Genomic DNA, 24,865 nt, shown 5'->3' on the forward strand with positions numbered 1-24,865 from the left:
TTTAAAGTCATGTATATTTAATAGTTACAGCACCGGTACAAAGTGGATGTGGTCATTGCAAAATAAAAAATAAAGCACAAATCGTTAATGAGTTATTCTACAATTACAATTTGATGCATCCACATTTTTTTTATTTTCAAAACTTAATGGAAGAGATTTTTAAATCAAACATGGAATCATGAAATGTGAAAAAAGGAAACGGGCAACAAATAAACTTGACAACATAAAAAAAAAACTAGTCTAGCAAGAGTTGGAAAATAACGTGGTTGCATCAATATACAAAATCGGGGCACATAGGTTTCTTCATTGCCTGTTACAGTACACCCAAAGCTCCTTGGCAGAGACTTCATTTTGCTCACTGGCACATATCTTCTTATTTTACATTTTGTAAGCTTGTCCTGTGAGGGAACACTCGGGTCTAAGCAGAAAGGACCTTGACACATGCACATTCACTGTAAGGACAATCACAGTTTTAGTGTTGGAGAGTTATCTTCCAGACGGGGTGAAACAACTAAAGTACATATTTTTACACAAATGTTTTTGAAAATAATGGCCTATAAGCACTTTTCCAGTAAAGTTATTTTTCAGTTTTTTTGTTAAATTGTAATTTACTTTCAATGGTATTTGACACGATTGCATGTGTTCTCTAGTGCTCTTGTGAAACGTTTAATCAGCTTTGTCCACTTCATAGATGGATGGATTCTACATTTTTGTCTTTGTTTCTTCTCTGTTTTCCCAAACTGCTCTTTTCCTCTTGGGATGTCCTCTTCCTCTCAAAATAAATCTCACATCTGTTGTTACTGTTCCCGTCTTGTTTTAAATACATTCAAGAGGAAACTGTGACTTGTCTTCTCTCCTCTCCTTCTCTACCTCTTTTTCACCTCCCGGGGGGGCTAGTTCCAGGATGAGGGAAGTAATGTTTAATGGTTCTTGGGATTGGAGGTTTTCCCATGGACATTTGCCCCCTGGCAGGCGGTAGTGTCACAGATTCCTGGGGAGCCCGAGTGCCCAGTCCTTCCTGTCCTACCTGCCTCTCCAGGCTCACCTGGATCTCCTGGGGATCCGTCACGCCCGTCTTTGACGATTCCAAGCACTCCTGGGATACCTACGGGCACAATGTAGGGAATGAGCCAAGTTTCCCAACAGGGATACATTGATTTAAACAGGGAAACCGGCACTACTCTCTCCAATATAGGTTCAGGTGTCCCACAAAAGGGTTTATACACAGTCAGAGACAGTATGCTGATGCAACTCCCCAAACCACTCACTGAATGCACAGTGTATAAACTGTCATACCTTGGTATCCTTGGTCTCCAATGGGCCCTTCGATGGCCTTTCCGATGGGTCCCTTGTCACCCTGTTCACCAAGATCACCTGTTGAAGAGACAGAAAACAAATGTTACTAAAAGAAGGTAATCGATTGGCGCTACAAATTGCAATAGGCCCAACAGAGATGGTCACACTTGTCTGTACACTTCTTATGAGATATACAGTATGTTCTATGCTGCAAAGTTACTATCTGTAAGTCCATTGCTCTGTGCCGATCAGAAAGGCAGACATTTTGAGTATGTTCTTGACATGGACCTGTGTATCTCCTGTTACTTACCTCTGGGACCGGGGTCTCCCAGGTCTCCAGGCAGTCCTCTGTAGCCAGGAGGTCCACGGGAGCCGGGGTGACCAATAGACCCAGTCTCGCCTACTTTCCCTGGAAGTCCGGCAGCACCGGGGCGACCCACTTGGCCAGGGGACAGGGGCCTTCTGAGGTTGGCAGCCAGCTGTGCAATCTGATCTGAGGAAGGACAGAGGAAGATACATTTGCAAACACATTCCTGTAAAAAATGTCCTAATGTCCTTTTTTGGTCATTTAGACAAGGACACTACAGCCCTTTTGATCTCCAAAATCCTCACCATCAATCATAGATCCACACAATTCTCTAATGTGCTGTTCACTTGCCAGTTTACCCTGAAAACAGATGCAGAAAAGACAGACATTTCATTCAGCAGGTGTCATCAATCCGATGCATACTTGGCGCAGGGACACCAAGTTTACAGGGATCGAGGTATTATCCCTGGTTACTCACGGGAACACCAATCTTGCCAGCGATTCCAGGCAGACCCTGTTCACCCTGGAAGCCCATTAGGCCTGGTTTCCCAGGAACCCCTCTGGCTCCGAGCTCTCCCTGTGGTCCCACAACACCTTTAGGTCCCAGCTCGCCACGCTTCCCAGACTGTAAACACAAACAAACAAAAATCGTATCTACAGCTCTTGCATTCACTCAGTAAATGTCAAACAGATGTTCAGTTGTGAGGAATGAAAGTGTTGGTCTATTGCACTCTGTGGAAAAATTAACTTCTCCGACATCTTGATCTGAGGGAATCAGACAGCTCAATTGTTCCCTTTGCCTCAGAGCTGGTTCAGCAGTTAATTTTAGGTGACCCTGGAAAAAGAAACTACCTGACTTGTCAAAAGCTTTCTATGAAGTAAAAACTGTAGGCCTAGCCATTTCCCCCCACAATAATAAATAAAGTTGTGCAGTCCCTTGAGAACATCAGTGTGGGAGTGTATATGGCGTTGTATCACTTGATAATTAATCTAATGAACACAACAATAGCTCATAAGTGTCAGAGTTACTGTAGCTAGTTAGCACAATGGAGAGTTGTTGAGCCACATCAGCGCCTTGGCTGTAATTACATTAATTGTAAGGCAAACTGTGCTGCAGATTAGCGTAGCTTCCTTCTCTTCTGTGGGGATGGCAGAGAGTGAGCTAATAACACTAAAGCAACCGTACAGCAAGCCAATTAATCCAGCTAATCCTAGAATGGGAGCTGGGAGGATCCCGTGCAATGAGTTAGTGCGTTGCAGTCTGGCCTGGGCACCAGCTCTTAGTAGCAACACCACATCTCTGGCAACACATCAGACATGGCGCAGCAGGCAGAGATGGTCACCTTGCTTTGCGTTCTTAGGAAACTAGGCAGTGGTTTAAAAAAAAAAGTATTATTCCTTACACTGTTACCCCAGGAAATCTTAAGTTTTATTACATACAGCCGGGAAGAGCTATTGAATATAAGAGCAACGTCAACTTAACAACATTACGACTAGGAATACGAGTTTCCCGAAGCGGTTCCTCTGTTTGGACCACCACACAGGATAATGGATCGGATCCCAGTAGGCAACCCAAAACAACGGCACCGCAGAAGGGGCAAATGGAGCGGTCTTCTGGTCAGGCTCCTTAGACGGGCACATCGCTCACCGCTCCTGAGTATACTACTCGCCAATGTCCAGTCTCTTGACAACAAAGTTAGACGAAATTCGAGCAAGGGTTGCCTTCCAGAGAGACATCAGAGATTGTAACATTCTCTGTTTCACGGAATCATGGCTCACTTGGGATACGATAGAGTCGGTACAGCCATCCGGTTTCTTCCCGAACTGCACCGACAGAAACAAACACCTCTCTGGTAAGAAGAAGGGCGGAGGTGTTTGCCTTATGATTAACGAGTCGTGGTACGATCATAACAACATACAGGAACTCAAGTCCTGTTGTTCACCCGACCTAGAATTCCTTACAATCAAATGCCGACCGCATTATCTACCAAGAGAATTCTCTTCGATTATAATCACAGCCATGTATATCCCTCCCAAGCGGGCACCTCGACAGCCCTGAAAGAACTTCATTGGACTCTATGTAAACTGGAAACCACATATCCTGACGCAGCATTTATTGTAGCTGGGGATTTTAAGCTAATCTGAAAACAATGCTCCCTAAATTTTATCAGCATATTGAATGCGCGACTTTCGAAACGCATACAAAGCCCTCCCTCGCCCTCCTTTCGGCAAATCTGACCACGACTCTATTTTGTTGCTCCCAGCCTGTAGACAGAAACTAAAACAAGAAACGCCTGTGCTCAGGTCTGTTCAACGCTGGTCCAACCAATCTGATTCCACGCTTCAAGATTGCTTCGATCACGTAGACTGGGATATGTTCCCGGATAGCCTCAGACAACAACATACGCTGATTCGGTGAGCGAGTTTATTAGCAAGTGCATCGATGATGTACCCACGGTGACTATTAAAACCTTCCACAACCAGAAACCGTGGATTGATGGCAGCAATCACGCAAAACTAAAAGTGTGAACCACTGTTTTTAATCATGGCAAGGCGACCAGAAACATGACCGAATACAAACAATGCAGCTATTCCCTCTGCAAGGCAATCAAACAAACTAAGCATCAGTATAGAGACAAAGTAGAGTCGCAATTCAACGGCTCTGACACGAGACGTATGTGGCAGAGTCTACAGTCCATCACGGATTACAAAAAGAAAACCAGCCCCATTGCGGACACTGACGCCTTGCTCCTAGACAAACTAAACAACTTCTTTGCTCGCTTTGAGGACAATACAGTGCCATTAACACGGCCCGCTATCAAAACCTGCGGGCTCTCCTTCACCGCAGCCAACGTGAGGAAAACATTTAAACGTGTTAACCCTCGCAAAGCTGCCGGCCCAGACAGCATTCCCTAGAAGCGTCCTCAGAGCATGCGCAGACCAGCTGGCTGGCTGGTACTTACAGACATATTCAATCAATCCCTATCCCAGTCTTCTGTTCCCACATGCTTCAAGAGGGCCACCATTGTTCCTGTTCCCAAGAAAGCTAAGGTAACGGAGCTAAACGACTATCGCCCCGTAGCACTCACTTCCGTCATCATGAAGTGCTTTGAGAGACTAGTCAAGGACCATATCACCTCCACCCTACCTGACACCCTAGACCCACTCCAATTTGCTTACCGCCCCAATAGGTCTACAGAGGACGCAATCACACTGCCCTAACCCATCTGGACAAGTGGAATACCTATGTAATAATACTGTTCATCGAATACAGCTCAGCATTTAACACCATTGTTCCCTCCAAACTCGTCATTAAGCTCGAAACACTGGGTCACAACCCCACCCTGTGCAACTGGGTCCTGGACTTTCTGACGGGCCACTCCCAGGTGATGAGTGTAGGAAACAACATCTCCATCCCGCTGATCCTCAACACTGGGGCCCCACAAGGGTGCGTTCTCAGCCCTCTCCTGTACTCCCTGTTCACCCATGACTGTGTGGCCATGCACGCCTCCGACTCAATCATCAAGGTTGCAGATGACACTACAGTGGTAGGCTTGATTACCAACAACGATGAGATGGCCTACAGGGAGGAGGTGAGGGCCCTCGAAGTGTGGTGTCTGGAAAATAACTTCACACTCAACGTCAACATAACAAAGGAGATGATCGTGGACTTCAGGAAACAGCAGAGGGAGCACCCCCTATCCTCATCGACGGAACAGTAGTGGAGAATGTGGATTGTTCCTCGGTGTACACTTCACAGACACACTGAAATGGTCCACCCACACAGACAGCGTGGTGAAGAAGGCACAACATGCTTGTCACTGAAAACACTCAAGCTTTTACAGATGCACAATTGAGAGCATCCTGTCGGGCTGTGTCACCGCCTGGTACGGCAACTGCTCCGCCCACAACCGTAAGGCTCTCCAGAGGGTAGTGCGGTCTGCACAACGCATCAACGGGGGCAAACTACCCTCCAGGACACCTACACCACCCGATGTCACAGGAAGGCAAAAAAGATCATCAAGGACAACAACCACCCGAGCCACTGCCTGTTCACCCCGTTATCATCCAGAAGGCGAGGTCAGTACAGGTGCATCAAAGCTGGGACCGAGAGACTGAAAAACAGCTTCTATACCAAGGCCATCAGACTGTTAAACAGCCATCACTAACATTGAGGGGCTGCTGCCAACATACTGACTCAAATCTCTAGCCACCTTAATAATAAAAAATTGGATGTAATAAATGTATCACTAGCCACTTTAAACAATGGCACTTTATATAATGTTTACATACCTTACATTACTCAACTCATATGTATGCCACACGGCCATCGCTCATCCATATATTTATATGTACATATTCTTATTCTTTCCTTTACACTTGTGTGTATAAGGTAGTTGTGAAATTGTTAGATTACTTGTTAGATATTACCAAACCGTCGGAACTAGAAGCACAAGCATTTCGCTACACTCGCATTAACATCTGCTAACCATGTGTATATGACCAATAAAATTTGATTTGATTTGAGGGGAGAGAGGCAATAATAATGGAAAGAGCAGCTAAAGATGTTATGTAAGATAGTAAGAAAGGGACAATGATAGACTGGTCTAGTATGCCCAACTAAGTAGGGGTTTGGCTGTACTCCTAATAAATGAATGTGATTGCAATGTTTTTGGTCATTATCTACTGTATTAGAGAGACAAAGTTGTCAGTAAAATGTGTCTCAATGTAGAGAGTTGGGAACTAGGACCTATACATTTTACACTGGCAAGGATATACTCCACAGTTTGGATAAAGATGAAAAGATAACTCACCTCTCCTTTTTGGCCAACTGGACCAAATGGACCCTGAGAATGACCAAAAGATTGTTGACGAATAAGACAAAGGAAATTGGATGACATACATGTTTTCATTGATTGAATGTATATTCATTTGACTGAATTTAAAATATGAAGGATAAACATACAGGTTCTCCATTCTCCCCGGGCAAACCATCAGCTCCTGCCATGCCCTGAACAGAAAACACAAGTGAATATTTGAATAACAACAATTGGGTGTGCATGGGAGCTTCCATAGAAAATATAATGTATCGTTATGTGCCTACAAAAGTCAAATATACCCTCACATTATCTTCCATAATGAGCCCATAAATCCATATCCCCAACTCCATAACCTTTCCCATTATCTTTTTGACAATATTCTCTCTGAACCCCTTAAGAGACAGAAAATCCCCAATATCAAACTGAATGAAGACAGTGGGAAGAGGGTTACTATGGTATTATCATTCTTAGCTTAATTTGACCCCAAATGTAAGGAGCTACAAGTGTACCATGTCTCCTTTAGGGCCTGATGCTCCAACTGGACCCTGTGAGAGAAACAGAACGAGAGAGTGAGGAGAGAGAGAAAATGGCTATGAGTCCGTGGTTGTGAAGTCCAGTAGCAGAGCGCATGGCTCGATAGATGGCAGGCTGTGTGTGCGGAGTGAGATGGAGAGAGGGATGGAGGTGTGGTGGGTTGTGGAGTGGGGCAGCCTAGGAGCTGGATAAAGCCAGGCTTTGTTCTGCCCTCGGCTCCTGAACAGGAGGCTGGCTATGTTACCTTTCGTTACAGTATGAATACACACTGCCAAGGCTCCACCCTATAATAATGTTCTGATTCTGAGTCAGCCCACACTGCCCAGGTTATAAGCACATAATGCTCTGCTCTTCATGGGCCTGGCAGGAGGAACTATGTGTGTGTGTGTGTGTGTGTGTGTGTGTGTGTGTGTGTGTGTGTGTGTGTGTGTGTGTGTGTGTGTGTGTGTGTGTGTGTGTGTGTGTGTGTGTGTGTGTGTGTGTGTCACACGCACGCTGCAGTTTATGTTTCTTTGTAAAAATACAGTTGAAGTCAGAAGTTTATATACACTTAGGTTAGAGTCATTAAAACTCCTTTTTCAACCACTCCACAAATTTATTGTTAACAAACTATAGTTTTGGTAAGTCGGTTAGGACATCTACTTTGTGCATGACACAAGTAATTCAACCGTATATGTACAGTTGAAGTCAGAAGTTTACATTCACCTTAGCCAAATATATTTAAACTCAGTTTTCACAATTCCTGACATTTAATCCTAGTAAAAATTCCCTGTTTTAGGTCAGTTAGGATCACCACTTTATTTTAAGAATGTGAAATGTCAGAATAATAGTAGAGAGAATGATTTATTTATCACATTCCCAGTAGGTCAGAAGTGTACATACACTCAATTTGTATTTGGTAGCATTGCCTTTAAATTGTGTTTAACTTGGGTCAAATGTTTTGTTTAGCCTTCCACAAGCTTCCCACAATAAGTTGGGTGAATTTTGGCCCATTCCTTCTGAGAGCTGGTGTAACTGAGTCAGTTTTGTAGACCTCCTTGCTCGCACACGCTTTTTCAGTTCTGCCCACAAATGTTCTATAGGATTGAGGTCAGGGCTTTGTGATGGCCACTCCAATACCTTGACTTTGTTGTCCTTAAGCCATTTTGCCACAACTTTGGAAGTATGCTTGGGGTCATTGTCCATTTGGAAGACCCATTTGCGAACAAGCTTTAACTTCCTGATTATTGTCTTGAGATGTTGCTTCAATATATCCACATAATTTTCCTGCCTCATGAAGCCATCTATTTTGTGAAGTGCACCAGTCCCTCCTGCAGCAAAGAACCCCCACAACATGATGCTGCCACCCCCGTGCTTCACGGTTGGGATGGTGTTCTTCAGCTTGCAAGCCTCCCCCTTTTTCCTCCAAATATAACGATGGTCATTATGGCCAAACAGTTCTATTTTTGTTTCATCAGACCAGAGGACATTTCTCCAAAAAGTACGATCTTTGTCCCCATGTGCAGTTGCAAACCGTAGTCAGGCTTTTTTATGGCTGTTATGGAGCAGTGGCTTCTTCCTTGCCAAGTGGCCTTTCAGGTTGTGTCGGTATAGGACTCGTTTTACTGAGGATATAGATACTTGTGTACCTGTTTCCGCCAGCATCTTCACAAGGTCCTTTGCTGCTGTTTTGGGATTGATTTGCACTTTTTGCACCAAAGTATGTTCATCTCTAGGAGACAGAACACGTCTCCATCCTGAGCGGTATGATGGCTGCATGGTCCCATCGTGTTTATACTTGCGTACAATTGTTTGTACAGATGAACGTGATACCTTCAGGCGTTTGAAAATTGCTCCCAAGGATGAACCAGACTTGTGGAGGTCTACAATTTTTTTCTGAGGTTTTGGCTGATTTCTTTTGATTCCCCATGATGTCAAGCAAAGAGGCACTGAGTTTGAAGGTAGGCCTTGAAATACATCAACTGGTACACCTCCAATTGACTCAAATGATTTCAAGTAGCCTATCAGAAGCTTCTAAAGCCATGACATAATTTTCTGGAATTTTCCAAGCTGTTAGTTGTACAGTCAACTTAGTGTATGTAAACTTCTGACCCACTGGAATTGTGATCTGTCTAAACAATTGTTGTAAAAATTACTTGTGTCATGCACAAAGTAGATGTCCTAACCGACTTGCCCAAACTATAGTTTGTGAACAAGAATGACTCCAACCTAAGTGTATGTAAACTTCCGACTTCAAATGTAGGTATTGGACTAGGAGTGGTGAGGGGATGCCTTCTAGGGGACATTTTTATCTTTCAAAGTCCAGTTGGTGTTTGTGTGTAAATGCAGCCTTAACAATCATGCCCTAACATGTTCTCTGTGTGTGTGTGTGTGTGTGTGTGTGTGTGTGTGTGTGGGTTAGGTTGTGTGTTAAAGACTCTCTAGTTAAGGGATTTTCATTGACAGAAATGTCTCCAGTGGATGGACTCATTAAATCAAGACAATTTTGGGTCAGTTGGTCAAGAGTTCTAATCAGTTTTAAAAGGCATAGCTACAAGTAAAAGGCCTTGTTTATTCACACAAGGACATCAGTGTAGTTGATAGGGATGTTTGGGCTTGGAACCCGTGGTGAGCGGTTCTAATCTCTGGGGTGGACACCACTTTTGGTCACTTCAGAGAGGTCTTTGGCCAGTAAGCATTCTGTTCGGAGTCACACTCACCCTCTCACCAAATCCGCCGCGAATCCCGGTTGGTCCGGGAAGGCCAGGGTCACCAAGAGCCCCCTTTATTCCCTGTTGAATATGACATAGACACCATATGAACACTCCAACATTCAATTGATATTTGGTGGGACACCTCATTCCGTATCCTATCATGCTACTGACCTGGAAGCCTTTGCTGCCCTGAACCCCGATGTTGCCCACTGGTCCGACGCCCCCCTAGGAAACGCACATCATGTTAGCACAATAGGAAGTACACGAGGGCCTAAAGACAATGGAAGTAAATCTTAGCCTGACTTGTGACACAGACCTGCATTCCCTCATCCAATATTATCAAACCTTGCCTTTATGAGACTACAATAAAGCAGGACATGATTGTGTTTATAACTTTGAAAGAGGAGGATATTGCAGTTGTGTGTGATGAAAGAGGCACAAGAGTCAATTTGTGTAGAAGTTGATAAAAATCACTTGTTTGAATACGTCTTATCTGAGGAATGCTTTGAAAGTGACACTGCACCCAGCTGTGATGGGGAAGTGCCACCTGGCTTTAGACCCAAGGCTGTATCCTGCATTCCCTCCCTCTGGGGTTCTGATGGGGAACCAAAGACAAAGACCCCTCTGTCTCTGACCCTCTTTCCTCCATCCCCATGTCATACATTCCCGTCTTCCCTACTGCCTCCATCTCACTGGAGGAGAATAGCTGTATATGGGGTGGTATGGGACTATATTTTCCCATGTGTGTAACAACATGTTGTACGTTACTATGCAACAGTCTCCTAGTTAATCACAAACTATTGTGTTTTATCATTTAACTAATAAGTGGAAGATTTCATCTTTATCCTCTCTCAATCATCATATATAGCCCCATGAAGATATGAAACAACAGATTTTTCCTACCACGAGTCTGTTTTAACCATGCGTTTTAATGCTATGTTGACTACTATTCTGATTGGTGTATGGCTCCACTCTACCCACTGGCATCTTAACAGGTGGATGCTGCCATGTTTCCATAGTATTGTACTTTGACCTAGACTACTTACAGCCACTCCTCTGGGTCCCACCTCGCCCCTCTCTCCTGGAATACCAATGTCGCCCTGTGGGAGGAGTCAGATTATGGTGCAGGCAGTTGAGAGGAGCTGATACACCATGACTGCATTGTAACAAAATTTCCCACAATACAGAAACCCCTGAAATACCCCACAAGTGCCCCAGAAGCCCATCAGATACATACAGGAATACCTGGCTCTCCAGATGGCCCTGCCTCTCCCATCTCTCCTGGGTCACCCTGGGAAGGAAAGGGGAATGGTTATGTGGTGGCTTATGATCTTTACTGCAATTGGCTAAATGGCTCATCTGATTCTATGATATCATTTATGACATCACTGTCTATATATTTTTCCTGAAAGTGTGATGTAATTTGTGACATCACTGTCTGTATGGTTTCTCTGATTGTATGATACAATTTGTGACATCACTGGCTGTATGACATCCCTGTACATATTTATGAGATCACTGATTATGACATCACTGGCTGTTTCTCTGATCCTATGATATCAGTTGTGACATCATTAGCTGTATGTGTTAAAACATCCAGCTTCTGTCAGCTGATTCTAGCCATCTTTTATGGTTAGTTCTAGTCGGGCAGCTTAGTCTCCCATTCAGAGGACCCCCACTTTTGTTAGTGCCTTACTGGTCAAGGTCACGCCAAATAATTATCACCACATCTCCTTCAGCTTATCAGTGGCCTTGATTCCCAGGACTTCAGTTTCAGTTAGTCTATGACCCCAGCACGCTGTGTGGTCAGAAACGTGCTTTCCCCATCCCGATGAGCACTACCAAAGTTTTCCCTCAGGCTGAACTTTTTCTCCTTTGGACTGAATCCCTGTATGTCTGATGTTTAATTATGTGTGCATCTAAATGACCACATAGTCAGTTCTCACTGGACATGATTCTCAGTTATCTGAACCAGATGTGTGTGTAAATGTGGACATCTTCTTCCATTAAACTCCCATTAACCTGGACATCCGCCTCATCCTTGTTCTGACCAGAAATTCTAAAGTGGTTGCTACCGGCCTTAAGCCAGCACCCAAGGTTTCTTATTACATTCATGGTCCTTTGATTCACTACAATTGTAACCCTACCCCTATTTTTCAGTATGATTCCATCCTTTCATTACACAATATCAATGTGACATCACTGGCTTTATGACATCACAAAACATTTCTGACATGACCAATGATGTGGCACACCTGTATGACATTATTGCTATGAGTCTTTATGACATTCCTATCTGGATTATGTGCATATGACATCATTGGACATATGACATCACTGTCTGTATGCTGTGCCACAATCTTTTTAACGTCACTGTTTATTCATAGCTGTCACAGTGTGGACTAATGGACATTATTAGGTCCTTCTAGGCATTTATGTTGTGTGTTTGACACCCACTGATTGTGACATTGCTCTTATAACTATGATATCCTTCTCTTTATGGCCTCATTGACATCATATCCCTGTCTTCATGAAATCACTATCTTCGTGACTTAGTTATGCATTGTTGCCATACTCACAACTCCTCCTTTGGCGCCCTTTGCGCCAGCCTTTCCTTGTAAACCCTGAAATACAGACATAGAAACATGACTCTGGAGTAGTGTCCACAGTAGTAATATGATGCCATGGGACTCGGGACTGGTTAACACAAGGTGGGAGACAGAGTTAAGGGCTAGTTAGTATATATTTCTTTAGTCTACTCTGTCCTGTGTTCTTTACTGCAGAGCATAGAGGCACTAACTGTTGTCTATTTGAGATGTGAGAATGTCTATATTAATTTTTTTAACCTTTTATTTAACTAGGCAAGTCAGTTAAGAACAAATTCTTATTTTCAATGGAACAGTGGGTTAACTGCCTGTTCAGGGGCAGAACGACAGATTTGTACCTTGTCAGCTCGGGGATTTGAACTTGCAACCTTTCAGTTACTAGTCCAACTCTCTAACCACTAGGCTACCCTGCCGCCCTATTGAAAATGAAAATCCATACAGAGTACAGAGGTACTAACCAAATGGAAAGCATCTCTGTCTGTGTAGTCATTAGAGTGTGTAAGAGAATCCGTGTGTAAGGGCATCTCCCAGTAGGAGGTACAGTAACCGATAATGGCCAACTAACCCTACACAGTAGGACGCGAGATAATGTAATGCTCGATACTCACAGGAAGGCCGTTGGGTCCTTTCTCACCGGGTACCCCATTCCGTCCAGCGTCTCCCTGGCAACGCAGAGAAACACTGTCACTATGTCATAAAAAAATTGAGATTGCTGGACAATGTGGAGCTGACAAATGAAAACTATCGCCTGCGTCCACATGACTGTGTTTTGTTGATTGTTCTTAAGGCTCGTACAGAACTAAGGAAAAAAAGCTTTCCAGTTGTCTGCCCCTTCCACTTGGAACAAGCTTCAAAAGGTCCTGAAATTACAGGAGCTCGTCCCTTTTAATGAGTTTAATGCTACAGTAGGATAAACATTATGATAGAAAATGAAGTGGGGGGCTGTCAATGTTTTGACCCATACATATGTAGGATCTTAATTTGCTAACTTTTTTGTTGCTGAGAATTTTTGTGTATTCGAAGTTTAAAAAAGCTTCTAAAAGCTTTGAAAAATATCTGACTTGATTTACCATAATGAACATGGATCAACCCCTACAAAAATTTCCATAAATTATAATCCACATAATAATTCACATTTCCTGTTGCTGCAGGAGGATTATCTTCCTGATGTAGCAAACTGGCTCAAATAAAAATCCTACATCTGTAGTTGCACCACACTTTCCCAAACCATCTTGCTGTGTACATTTATGTTTTTAAAACTATAGTGCTTTGTGTTTTATGTTATAAGTGTGTTTGCAACTTTGTGTGCTGCTATTTTGGCCATGTCTCCATTGTAAAATAGATTGATCATCTCAATGAGACTAACCTGGTAAAATATATCAGCCACACCCTCACTGTGGACTCATGGGAAAGAGAGCAGAGAGCATGTTGGGAGAAAAGGGTGCCACTTTACCTTCTCGCCGTCCAGTCCCTGGGTGCCATCTTTCCCGTCTCTGCCTGGGATGCCCTGCGGGAGAGAGAAACACTGTTGGTCAGGGGTCCAAGATATCTGTTATCAATAGAGATTTGTATTTTATGACTTACGGGCTCCCCTTTGGGTCCTGCTCCGCCAGAAACTCCCTTTGGACCAATTTTGCCCTGTTGAGAAATGATGAGAAACAATGTTACAGTACCTGCAATGAACTGTTTGTAGCACAACATTAGATCCTTTAAAATCCCCTGTACTCGCACCATTTACCATCATATGACTGTTTAGTCTGCTGTTGGATTAGAAATGACAGTTATCAGACATGCAAATATAAATACAAAAATGTATATGTGTATTATTTACTCACAATCTCTCCCTTTGGCCCTCTAAATCCCTCTGGTCCTTTCTCTCCAGCATCACCCTGGAATTATCAAATGACACACACAGAGCTTTTTATTGATGGGACCAATGGCAGACATCTAACACAATGACATAAATATCAGCACCGAAGTGAGCAGTGTATGCCTTGTGCAGTACGAGTTATACAGTCCTCAACAGACAGTACAAACAAGGAGAGACTCACTGTCTTGCCGATGATGCCAGCAGTACCAGGTTTGCCTCGGAAACCTGGTAAACCCTAAAACGAGAGAGACAAATAGAGATAATGCATTTTAATCAGTAAAACTGAGAGCACATCAAGTTTCCACTGCAGCCCATTGACGTGCTGGTCTGTAAATTACAGAGATCTTGACAAAGACCTTCAGAGGCGTGGTACTCACCCTGTCTCCTACTGCCCCCATTGGGCCCTGAAGTCCCCTCAAACCACGAGGACCCTGGGAAACAACAGCACAGGATGGTTAGGGACCAGCAGAATCAATCATAATCACCATCGGAACCAATCAGAACATTTAACAGTGCATAGCATTCACACATCAGGGCTCAGGCAGAAAGGAATCGACAATGTAAACTGACAGCCAACAGATAGACATGTCCGTGTTTTGAACCACATTAGGTGACAAAACTCACCTGCAGGCCGACAGTGCCGGGAATCCCTGGAGGACCAGGTGGGCCAGCATTACCCTGGGAGAGAGGACACGCAGTTAACAACACATAGTTAACATCTGGATAAAGACTTCAGACTAGTCAAATACTCTGATTTTCACTCTTTCAACTCTGATCTCACCTTCTCGCCATCTTTCCCGAGCTCTCCCTTATCTCCTTTGTGCCCTGTGTGACCCTAAATAAAGATAGAGAGAGGGAATGATGAAAGGAAAGACAGACAGAAGCAAGTCATACATATTTAGAGATGGATGGTGAGATATAGAGAAAGACAGGGGTAGATGATGGGAGAGGGAGAGATACAACAGTTAGTTTTGCTGGCACGTTTGGTAGTGACTGGTGGAACCGCCAACCGGATGCTTCACATTTATACACCAAGGGGAAATATCTGGCTCATTGTTTTATCTGCGGCGACATGGTCCTGTACCCACCTTGAATCCAGGCATTCCTGGAGGGCCAGAGGGGCCAGGAGGACAGATGGCAGGACACTATAAAGGGGACAGACAACACTGCATTAGGTAGTTATGTAGTAAAAATAATGTGACACTGCTGTTGTGCATAGCAGTCAGTACAGTACAATACAGGGTTCATGTCCTTAAATGTGTTGGGTCTAAAAAAAACATTCTGACACTTACCAACAGATCTCCACTGCCATCAGGGAGAGCCCCAGGAAGACCCTTAGAAAGGTAGAGAATGACATTTAGATTGATATATAAATGAATGAGTAACATTTCCACCTTTTTCTTTAAGCATTTCTTCACCCCACATCTGAGGCCATTCATCTCCATTCCTTGTGAAAACTGCAATTATGCTCTAGAAATCCACTAGGTGGTAGTACATGGATGCACTGACTGATGGCAGTTAAACAATGACAATGGGGGATTTCACTAATGTGCAGATAATGCAGATAAATGTGGATGTGCAGATAATGTGGATGTTCTGTTCTTACTGGTGGTCCATCAAGGCCGGGAGGCCCGGATAATCCTGGAAGACCCTCAGGGCCCTGGGAGAGAGAGCGAACACACAGGTCAATCAACAGGATTAATTTGCATATAAACTGCACAAAATCAGTGCATAGAGTCACATTTCCCCTACCCTCATCATGTTATACTAAATCAAAGCTGACTTTTCCTTGCTGCACCCCTGGTCAGCGACTCTGATAAGAAACTCAACTGAAATCATGATCACTCCAATCAGTCCTAGTTCTCTCTCCAGGGACCTCTCCCCACAGAGATGAGACCTTATGCTGGGGTAGCCCACTAACAGGACCCCCTCCACTCATGGGCATTCTGATTCTCACACTTGACTACTGTAAACGGTCATTGTTGGTTCATTCAAGCAGAGTTTTATTTAAAAAGGATGGGACTGAAGAGACATGCCTGTCTGTCAGAAGTCTCTAGCCTTGGTCCTGGAGTGATCATGCTTCTGGTACTGCAGACTTTGTTTCTTTGTCATTCAGTGGTTAAACAGTTAACTCGCCAACTTGATTACTTAATCATGAATTAGCAGTGAGTCCACTAGATATCCAGTAGCGGCAGTCAAAGAGCATATTACACAACTGGTTAAGTGTATATTTCCCTGTTTTCTGTCTGTTTGACAACTTTCTTAAAATCGGGATTGATTCATTAATTGGTCTTCACTCACCGCTGGTCCCTGTGGCCCGATTCCTCCCTCAAGCCCATTGGCTCCAGGTGGCCCCTGGAAACAATAGAAATGGGTTAGGTGAGAGCACACACACACGCAAGCATTCATGCACGCAAACACATGCATAAATGTATAATAAGACACACATATACATGCAAAAAGATCCACACACACAAAGTGACAACATAAGAAAACTGTTTAGAATCATCTGTACTCACTGGAGCTCCTGGTCTCCCTCTGCCCTATGGAAGACAGGGAAAGGCATATTAAGACATACATACATACACATCAGTTTGTGTACACTCCCACATCGGTGTGTCTCTTGTAGGTAGGGCCCAGCATGTTTCTTGGCCATGTGACCTGACCAGGAAACACTCTGGGCCCTAGTTATGGGTTTAGCTGTAGACAGGGGGTGTAATGGAGGTTATGAATGTGGACAGGTGAGGGGGTGTTCTGATATAGGTGACGTTGATGGCATGTAACAGTGGTAGAAGATTTAACAGTACTTACAGGAGGTCCACCTGGCCCAGAAGGTCCAGCGTCACCCTGTAGAAACACAGAGACAACCCCTCAGATGACTTCAACAGATAAAATGAAACATGAGACTAGGTGAGAACTAGGTTAAAAACCTAAAACATTAGTTCCATGTTCTTGTGCCAAAATTGCTTAGAGAACTTTGGGAGGGGATGACGTGTCAGCATTGAGTCATGTATCAGTGAGCCAAAACTAGACCAACTGCCTTGGTCCACATAGGTGAGAAACAATTGCAATTATTACATTATTATAAACAACAGACCCTGTGCTGCAGTGACACTCATATGACCCACAGCAAGAGCCTAATAAAGATGTACCACCCCCCACTCCATCCGATGCTTTCCTTATTTTATTTCGCTTTTCCTGTCGACACTTTCATTCCCCCCTCACATCCCCTCCTTTGCCCTCCAACCCCTCCTCAATCCCACTCGATCTCAGCTGTGTTTGGAGTGTCTGTGTGGTGTGAGGGAGAAAAAGACTTACAATCAGACTTAACACAGTGGTGTCACAGCAACCCACACTGCATTCCACCCTGTGTCCGCTGACTTTTCATTTGATGAGTGTAGACCGGTGTACAACTGCACATACTAACACATACACAGTAAGACACTTGCACACACTCACTCACGCATGTATAGTCACATCACTCATGCACCTGTACACATACGCATGCATATGCACACACATACAGCCACACGCCTGTATGTCTCCTGTGATGTATGGAATGTAATGTATGGTGGTTAGTTTTCCCTTTTCCTCTCTTTACTGTTATTCTCAGTATCTCTGATGTTATCTGCTTGATTTGAACTAAGGTCCATGAAACTACATTAACCTTTGTGCAAAGTGAGGCTGAAGTCTTCACTGCTACAACAAAGCACACATGAATTACTTTAACAGTAAAAATATACAGTATCCTTCCCTACTCTAAGCAGTAAAGACACTGCATATGGGTGTCAAAGAGCATCGGTGCATCTCATTATCTACTGAATGTTTTGGGGAGGTGGTCGATATGTCTTGACAGAGAAAGGGAGTTCTTCTCTGAAAACAGTTTTAGTCCATATTCCTCAGGGGGAGGGAGAGAACGCCCAAGCTTGTCAACCTTCACCCCATTAGTACATGGATGTTAGCCAGGAAATATCAGGCAGGGTTTAAACCAATTGCGGCACGGCACTTTTAATCCAGGTAATTAGGCAGTCAGTTAACACTCACATCCTGATTAATGGGACTAATTAGTTGAATTGCAGAGGGCTGCCTCCACCTTGACAGTGGAGCCATTTACACCCTTCAAGTTGTAATCACAGAACCTTTTTAACACCCTTTAACCTACTATTTAATGCATAACTCCCAACACTTAACCATAACCAGTCCTGTGGTGCTAGATAACATTAGTGTAGTACTTTCATGCCTTCCTCTGAGGATAACGGTATTTATTTTTTCCAATAGCAACCAAGCTGCAGATCCCTCTATTTCCTACAGTCTGTGCCGGTTTGGTGGGAAGCTGTGCACATTCCGGGTGTGATTAGGGAAGCAGCGGCCAGCGGCAGATAAATCTGACTCAGAATCACCCGGTCTCTCATTAAAAACATTCCCACAAAGGGTCAGAGCCTGTTCGACAAATCCGCCCCGACAGGGAGAAAACAGAGGCCTGAGTAGGTACCAGCTTTAGCCTACCAAGGTCTCTCCAAGAAGCATACTGTAACTAACCCCCTTTCTCTCTATTCTGGAGGGTCATACAGTAATGATACATAGAGGAAAGAATGGTACCTTCCTCAGCCTAAGGTCATAATGTGACCAGCTCTTTGTATGTGTTTTGATAAACTGAGCAAACTGAAGAACCTCGAATGGTTATTGACTTTGTCACTCTGGACCTGTATCTCTGTGCGTTTTTTTTTTTTTTTAGTGGGTGATTGAAATATACACTTAACTGCCCAGAGGGGCAGTCTTCAGTTGAAGAGGTCATTAAAGTCAATGGGGCACATCCAGAGGTAAACAGCCAGGAACCCGGAGAGGGAGAGGCACTTCACTTACCACATCCCCCGGAGGACCGTCTTTCCCAGCAGGCCCATCAGCACCTGTCAATCCCTGAGGAAGAATGACAACATCATGGAAACATTATATTGTGCTATTTCTGTAAATTGCTATATTCAACTGTTTAGATAGATGGCAGACATATAATGTTCTTATCAAGTTCTCTAACAAGAGGAAGCTATGAGCCAATTGCTCACACTTGTTCTAGAGGACAGGTTACTCGCTCTGTATGCATGAATGCAGGTAATATCGGTTCAGTCAAAATCAGTCGACTCCAGGTAGTTAATTATACAATGGGATACACTGAATACTGGGAAGCAGTCTAAGCAACTGTCAAGGACTACAGCTTGAGATAAATAGCCTCAAACTACCGTTTATCTAATAGCTTCTACAGCAACTGAGTTCTACAGCAATTCAGCCAATCTTTTACGCATCTATAACAGGACCAGTTTGTGTGTGTGAGTTTCTACAGGTCACTTACGTCCACCCCAGGGAGGCCAGGCAGGCCTGGGTTCCCTGGTCCTCCTGCTCCCCCTGCTTTCCCCTTGGGTCCCTGAAACATTGGGACAGCTCAGTGTTATAATAATCACACACCCTACACAATTGGGTTATTGATCCGTTGTTGTAAAAGGCTCTGTTCTGTTGTTATACTCACAGCTTTTCCTGAAAGTCCAGCCGGGCCATCTTTGCCCTGTTAATCAAAAGAAACAACATCAAATTCCAAAAGGACACGTTTAAGAGGCATCTGCCTTTGATTTCAGTCTGGAAAATTGGACAGATTTGGAACATACCATGCTCTTAAATAAGTTGTCTGTGAATACAAATCTAGTTACAAATGTTACTCAATTACTGTGTGTGTGTGTGTGTGTGTGTGTGTGTGTGTGTGTGTGTGTGTGTGTGTGTGTGTGTGTGTGTGTGTGTGTGTGTGTGTGTGTGTGTGTGTGTGTGTGTGTGTGTGTACATGCATGTGTGTTTAAAGACTAACACCATTTCAGCAGAAAGTTGTGAAATATGGACATCCTTCTGGCCATTTTCTTTCTCATAAAATTTCAATCGAAACACAACTGAAATGAAACCCACCCTAGAGCTATAAATGGAATGGCTACCAGTGATAGACCGACTGGTAGCCAGTTGGTTGTAGTAACCCTCTGCCCTAAATCTCCCAATGGGCAATGGAGAGAAATAAACAGTGCTAAAATGGACCTGATGGAGCAGAGTGGTCACATGATGAAAGCCTCCAGTTGGTTTGGACAGGGGGTAGGGAAGGGGAGGGGGAGGAGGTGTGAGGGGTAACTTTAGATGCTCTCGTAGAGTATGAATGAATGGGTCCTCTGTATGGCTGGCTGGTCTTCCAAGCTGTGGTGAATTGACTTTACTCCACCAAAGCAACACAAGTATTCAATCCCCAAAATATAATAGACAAAATATAATACACACAAAATTGATAGACAAAGATACAGTATGTATATCAAATTTATGGAATTTCTGTTATGATCAGTAAAGTTGTTAACATATGACATTTTTGTAGAAGTTATTTGTGTTTTTAAGCACATAATCCAATTTCCCCTCTAACATATAGTATAAATATGGACTTGATGTCTGGTTTAAGTTGCAATTTATGGCTTTTCCCATATCTGTCTGTCTGGCCAATAGGAGGCCTGTGTGCTGAGTGTTTAATGATTACCAAATAAATACCTGTGGCACAGGGATTTGACTCTCAGTGGGAGGAGTCAATATGTTATAAACTGGATTACTAGAGTGCATTTGACCACAATTCTACTGCAAGAGCCATATTGAAACACTGCTATCAATGATGGGAAATGTAATATACTTGATCAAACTTGATTAGAAAAAGAATATCAGTCATACTTGGATTTTCAGTCCATTTGATTTAGATTTAGAAAAAAACTCATATTTTTCTCTAATAAAATGTAGAAACTTAAACTACTTTGATTATTATTAGGATCAAATACAACACCTTCCCTATAAACAATTGGCATAAAGCTTAATGTACTGTAGATCCACGTAGGTAACTGTTCAAATTCGTTGTGACAAGAAAGTGCTAAAGTGAGAAGTTTCTTGATTGCCCCAGCCATGACGACAATTTAAATCAGTAATTGGATGGCAAACCTCTGCTCTACTACAACACTCCACTACCTTACAGTGGTAATGGTCTCAAAACCAATAAGAGAACCCCACATGCATCGGTGTCTGGCTAACTCACATCAGTGCCATCCTTTCCATCGGGTCCCGGGGGTCCTGGCGGTCCGACTGCTCCTCGTGGGCCGGGTCTCTGCAACACAAAACCATGACCTCAAAAGTCAATACAACAAAAATTCCCGGAAAACAGTGATCATCATGCTATAAATGGCCTAAAATCAAACTGCTTATGTCTAGGCTACTGTTAAAATGGACATGGAAGGAATGTGCGCATTAAGGATGAAAACAGACAGGATACAATTACACCAACAACAACAAAAAAGCCTAAAATGCTTTGAAAGTGGTCGAATAAGTGTGAATTGATCGTACATCATTATTCAGAACACAAATAAGTGGTCACATTTTGCAGGTTGCAGTAGGCAAGGTTATAATGCATTTCTCTTAATCTCCTAAACAATAAACTACAACCAAATAAACATACATTCCCCTGATTCCGTTGTAAGAATGTGAAATATATTAATATGTACGACAAAATATGATGCCAAAGCTATGCGAATCAAATAACCGTTAAACAACCATGCGCACTGGCGCAGAAATGCCCCAAATGACGCATAGACAGTGCGAATAAATCATGGGGTCACAAACTCATAATTTAAGTGTAATAAAAGGATGAACATATCACAAATAATTCATACAAAGAGTGTATTTGATATAAGACTGCAAAAATAAGCGTTCGTTCTTCCTAGAGCTTCCCAGGACCACGGCTGAATGAACAAAGGTGTCATTGTGCACAGGCCACTGGTCTCCAGGTTCTGCATTCCTCAACCTCAAGGAAAACATAACCCCGACTCCAGAAACGTGCAAGTAAATGAAAAAGAATTGCTGCAAAGACAGTCCATCACGGACACCTGTGTACGATTAAATAAACAAATGGATAGTGAGTTTGCTTAATCTGTACAATTTGACCGCATTGCTTCAATCGACACTTTATATATGCTACAACCTTATAAAACAAATACAAACGCAGGAACATAAACGAAATCGTATATATATCACCGCTGTCTAATGTTCATGTCAAAATCGATGGTAAATAGCCTAACAAACGTGCAGGTAGCTGCTTTACAGGTAGCCTAATTACTATGGAAGGATTAGACGTTCACATTTACACCCACATGGTAGCCTAAAGCAGAAACTAGGAACTGAATGAGAATAACCTCATGCTAGTTATCAAATGCCTCTAAATACATCAGGCAGTTTACAAAGTAGCTACTTCCCGCAACTTCGAACACAGGGTAGCGGATATAAACAGCAGGCATGGATTGATAACGGGCGCCCCAAAGCCACCACTTACCTGGGCTGTGGATGATGTCAAAAGCTGGCACAGCAAGAGCAGCCCGAGAGCTGAAAACATAGCCATGGCTCCCCGCTTGCCCCTCAAATCCGAGTTTACACGGAAAAAGTCAAGCTCCGTTCCCAGTCCTTATCGCTCGCGCTCCCCCAGGTTTCGTGACAGACCGCTCCTTCACTTTACAGCGCGCGGCTCCTGAATGGCTTTGACGTTGATTCCAGATAAACCCGAGCCTCCAGCCGAAGGGGCTGAGCTCAGTCGTACTGTAGAGAGGGATGAGGGAGGGGTGGGGACGATTGATGGAGGGAAGAGCGGGGTAGAGGGGCACGACTTCTGAGCCAGAAAAAGCGCAAAAACTTTCTTGCAAATCCATGGGGGCCAATGACTGTATATGGGGGCACTACTGCCCAATCCGAAACAGACCTCTACAATCTTATCTCCAAGTTGTGCAGATCTAAAATGTTTGGGTAGGTGAAAGCAACATGGTGGAAACTTCACCCGCCTAGAGGAGCTACACCATATCCAAACCATTGAGAGCAACATGAAGTACCCACCCATAGGGAAGAAGCTACACTAGGTTTTGGAAATGATATTGGACCTGAAATCAGAGACTCCTGGGAGGACTGACCCTTCCTTGATCCACAACTAAGCTTCCCTTCCACCAACATGCAACTTCAGTTTGTAAAGCTGGCTCATCATACCAGGTAGCACATTGGATAAGCAAGCTACTCTGAATACATTCACCATTTTGACAGTATCCATGCCACTGCACTACACTGCTCCTCAGCGGTTAGCATAGTACAGTATTCAGACAAAACCAAGGTTGGAATATGAAGAAATGTATCATTCTAGAAATATATATGTTTAAACAAATTAAAATAAGTTGCACAATCTTTATTTTGTTATTTAACAGGAAAGGGGTAGTTGAGGTTGCATGGACAAAGGAATCTGAAATTCCATCCCTCACCCCACCCAAGTGGAGTATATTTAATTAACAACCCTTTCTATACATGTACAATTAATAGGTTAATTCCTTTGCCTAATATTTTAAAATGGAATTCATGACAATCTTCACCAGGCTGAAAAACAAAGATGACCCAAACAATCTCAGAGATGGAAGAAATGCCATCCAATTGGTGAATATTAAATCTACATAAAGAAACTTTCAAAAAACACTGATACATTTTGCATCGAATGCTGCAAAACCCAGCATCATATGATGCAAAATGGGTCATGCTGACATGCAAAACATTTTGGGACTATATCAACAATGGAGTTTTCCTTTTGGTGAAAGTACATTTTGTGTGCAATGTCATCACGCACTGATTTTAAATGCACAACAATTCAGTTTGGAGGAAACACCAAACTGAAGTCAAGTGTCGATCATCACGTCACCAGAATACGACCCTCGATATCTATTGGAAATTAGCATCAAGCTCATCAACGTGCACTTTCACCAGCCTGTGAAGTTCATCATAAATAATTTCACAAACATGGTTTCCTGAGTCATTGTGGGAGGACCACACAGCATATTATCGTGCGACTCCTAGTTTACTTCGATATGAAGGTTTCCGCTGCCATATCGCGCATAATTAATTTTAGACACCAAAAAAATCCCACCATGTCAAACTTGCACCGAAAGGTCCTGTTTCCATCAAAGCGGTCTTGATTTTTCTTTTTACTAGCATGCAAACAGGATGGAAACGTGGTTATGTCCCAAACATAACCTCGGAGATGGAAGAAATGTTGTGTACTATCTCCCACAGGGTTTTCCTGAGTAAAAAGGCATCTGGCAAATCATATAATACATTAGAAAAAGAAACAATTAAACAATCAATAAATACAAATATGCTCCAGAACATAAGGAAAGTACACCCACATTCTATTGATGACATATCATCCAACAAAGCAAAAGTTGTTTTTCCCAAATAGCTACGTCTCATTATTCCAATACTGCCAAGAAGACAATACAATCAACCAGTCAAATGTTATTTTCTTTTTTTGGCAGTCATCTATAGATCATACCTCTCATACTCAAAATAATAATTGTGCAACATTCTTGAAATAAACAAATTACATTACAATCCTGATCCCATTTCACAGTATGGGCTTTCAGTAAAAAAAATTAAACAATGTCGTCTGACACATGATACATCATACTAGATAAAGTATATTTCCAAAATGTATTTTTCCCACCTGTGCAAAATTGTAAAGTTGTAAAAAGCAAGCAACATTTCACTGTATGATATGGAAGTAATCATTTCAATTTCAATGTTAGACTTTCCTTATCAATCTCCTCAGTACAAAGCTCCTAACTAATTGCAGTATCAACCATGGAGAACTGATTTTGCAGGCATAATCCCCTCCC

The 24,865-nt window shown here is 43.1% G+C and overlaps 1 protein-coding gene across 1 annotated transcript; it reads right to left on the reverse strand.

The window, feature by feature from the left end:
• Positions 1-22,759, reverse strand: col9a3 (collagen, type IX, alpha 3). The gene is made up of 32 exons (XM_020458821.2): positions 22,501-22,759; positions 21,214-21,282; positions 19,645-19,680; positions 19,471-19,542; positions 18,990-19,043; positions 16,938-16,973; positions 16,646-16,669; positions 16,428-16,481; positions 15,733-15,786; positions 15,419-15,460; positions 15,215-15,271; positions 14,908-14,961; positions 14,751-14,804; positions 14,504-14,557; positions 14,308-14,361; positions 14,092-14,145; positions 13,841-13,894; positions 13,710-13,763; positions 12,865-12,918; positions 12,230-12,274; positions 10,888-10,941; positions 10,697-10,750; positions 9,822-9,875; positions 9,657-9,728; positions 6,933-6,968; positions 6,570-6,614; positions 6,418-6,450; positions 2,082-2,228; positions 1,909-1,963; positions 1,607-1,789; positions 1,297-1,374; positions 1-1,105 (listed from the first exon to the last, which is right to left on the reverse strand). The coding sequence occupies exons 1-32, from the start codon at positions 22,564-22,566 to the stop codon at positions 921-923; spliced, it is 2,037 nt and encodes a 678-aa protein (XP_020314410.1). The 5' UTR covers positions 22,567-22,759; the 3' UTR covers positions 1-920.
• Positions 22,760-24,865: the final 2,106 nt, after the last annotated feature.

This window comes from Oncorhynchus kisutch, linkage group LG24 (genome assembly GCF_002021735.2).
Source record: "Oncorhynchus kisutch isolate 150728-3 linkage group LG24, Okis_V2, whole genome shotgun sequence".
NCBI lineage: Eukaryota > Metazoa > Chordata > Actinopteri > Salmoniformes > Salmonidae > Oncorhynchus > Oncorhynchus kisutch.

What these genes read in the sequence shown, in the direction of transcription:
- col9a3 (XM_020458821.2), bottom strand. Translation starts at nt 22,566, where the DNA reads ATGGCTATGTTTTCAGCTCTCGGGCTGCTCTTGCTGTGCCAGCTTTTG. An exon ending in GAGGGCCAAAGGGAGAGATT is followed by an intron (nt 13,895 to 14,091) that starts GTGAGTAAATAA and finishes ATTTCTCAACAG; the next exon opens with GGCAAAATTGGTCCAAAGGG. An exon ending in GGGAGACCCCGGTCCCAGAG is followed by an intron (nt 1,375 to 1,606) that starts GTAAGTAACAGG and finishes TCTCTTCAACAG; the next exon opens with GTGATCTTGGTGAACAGGGT.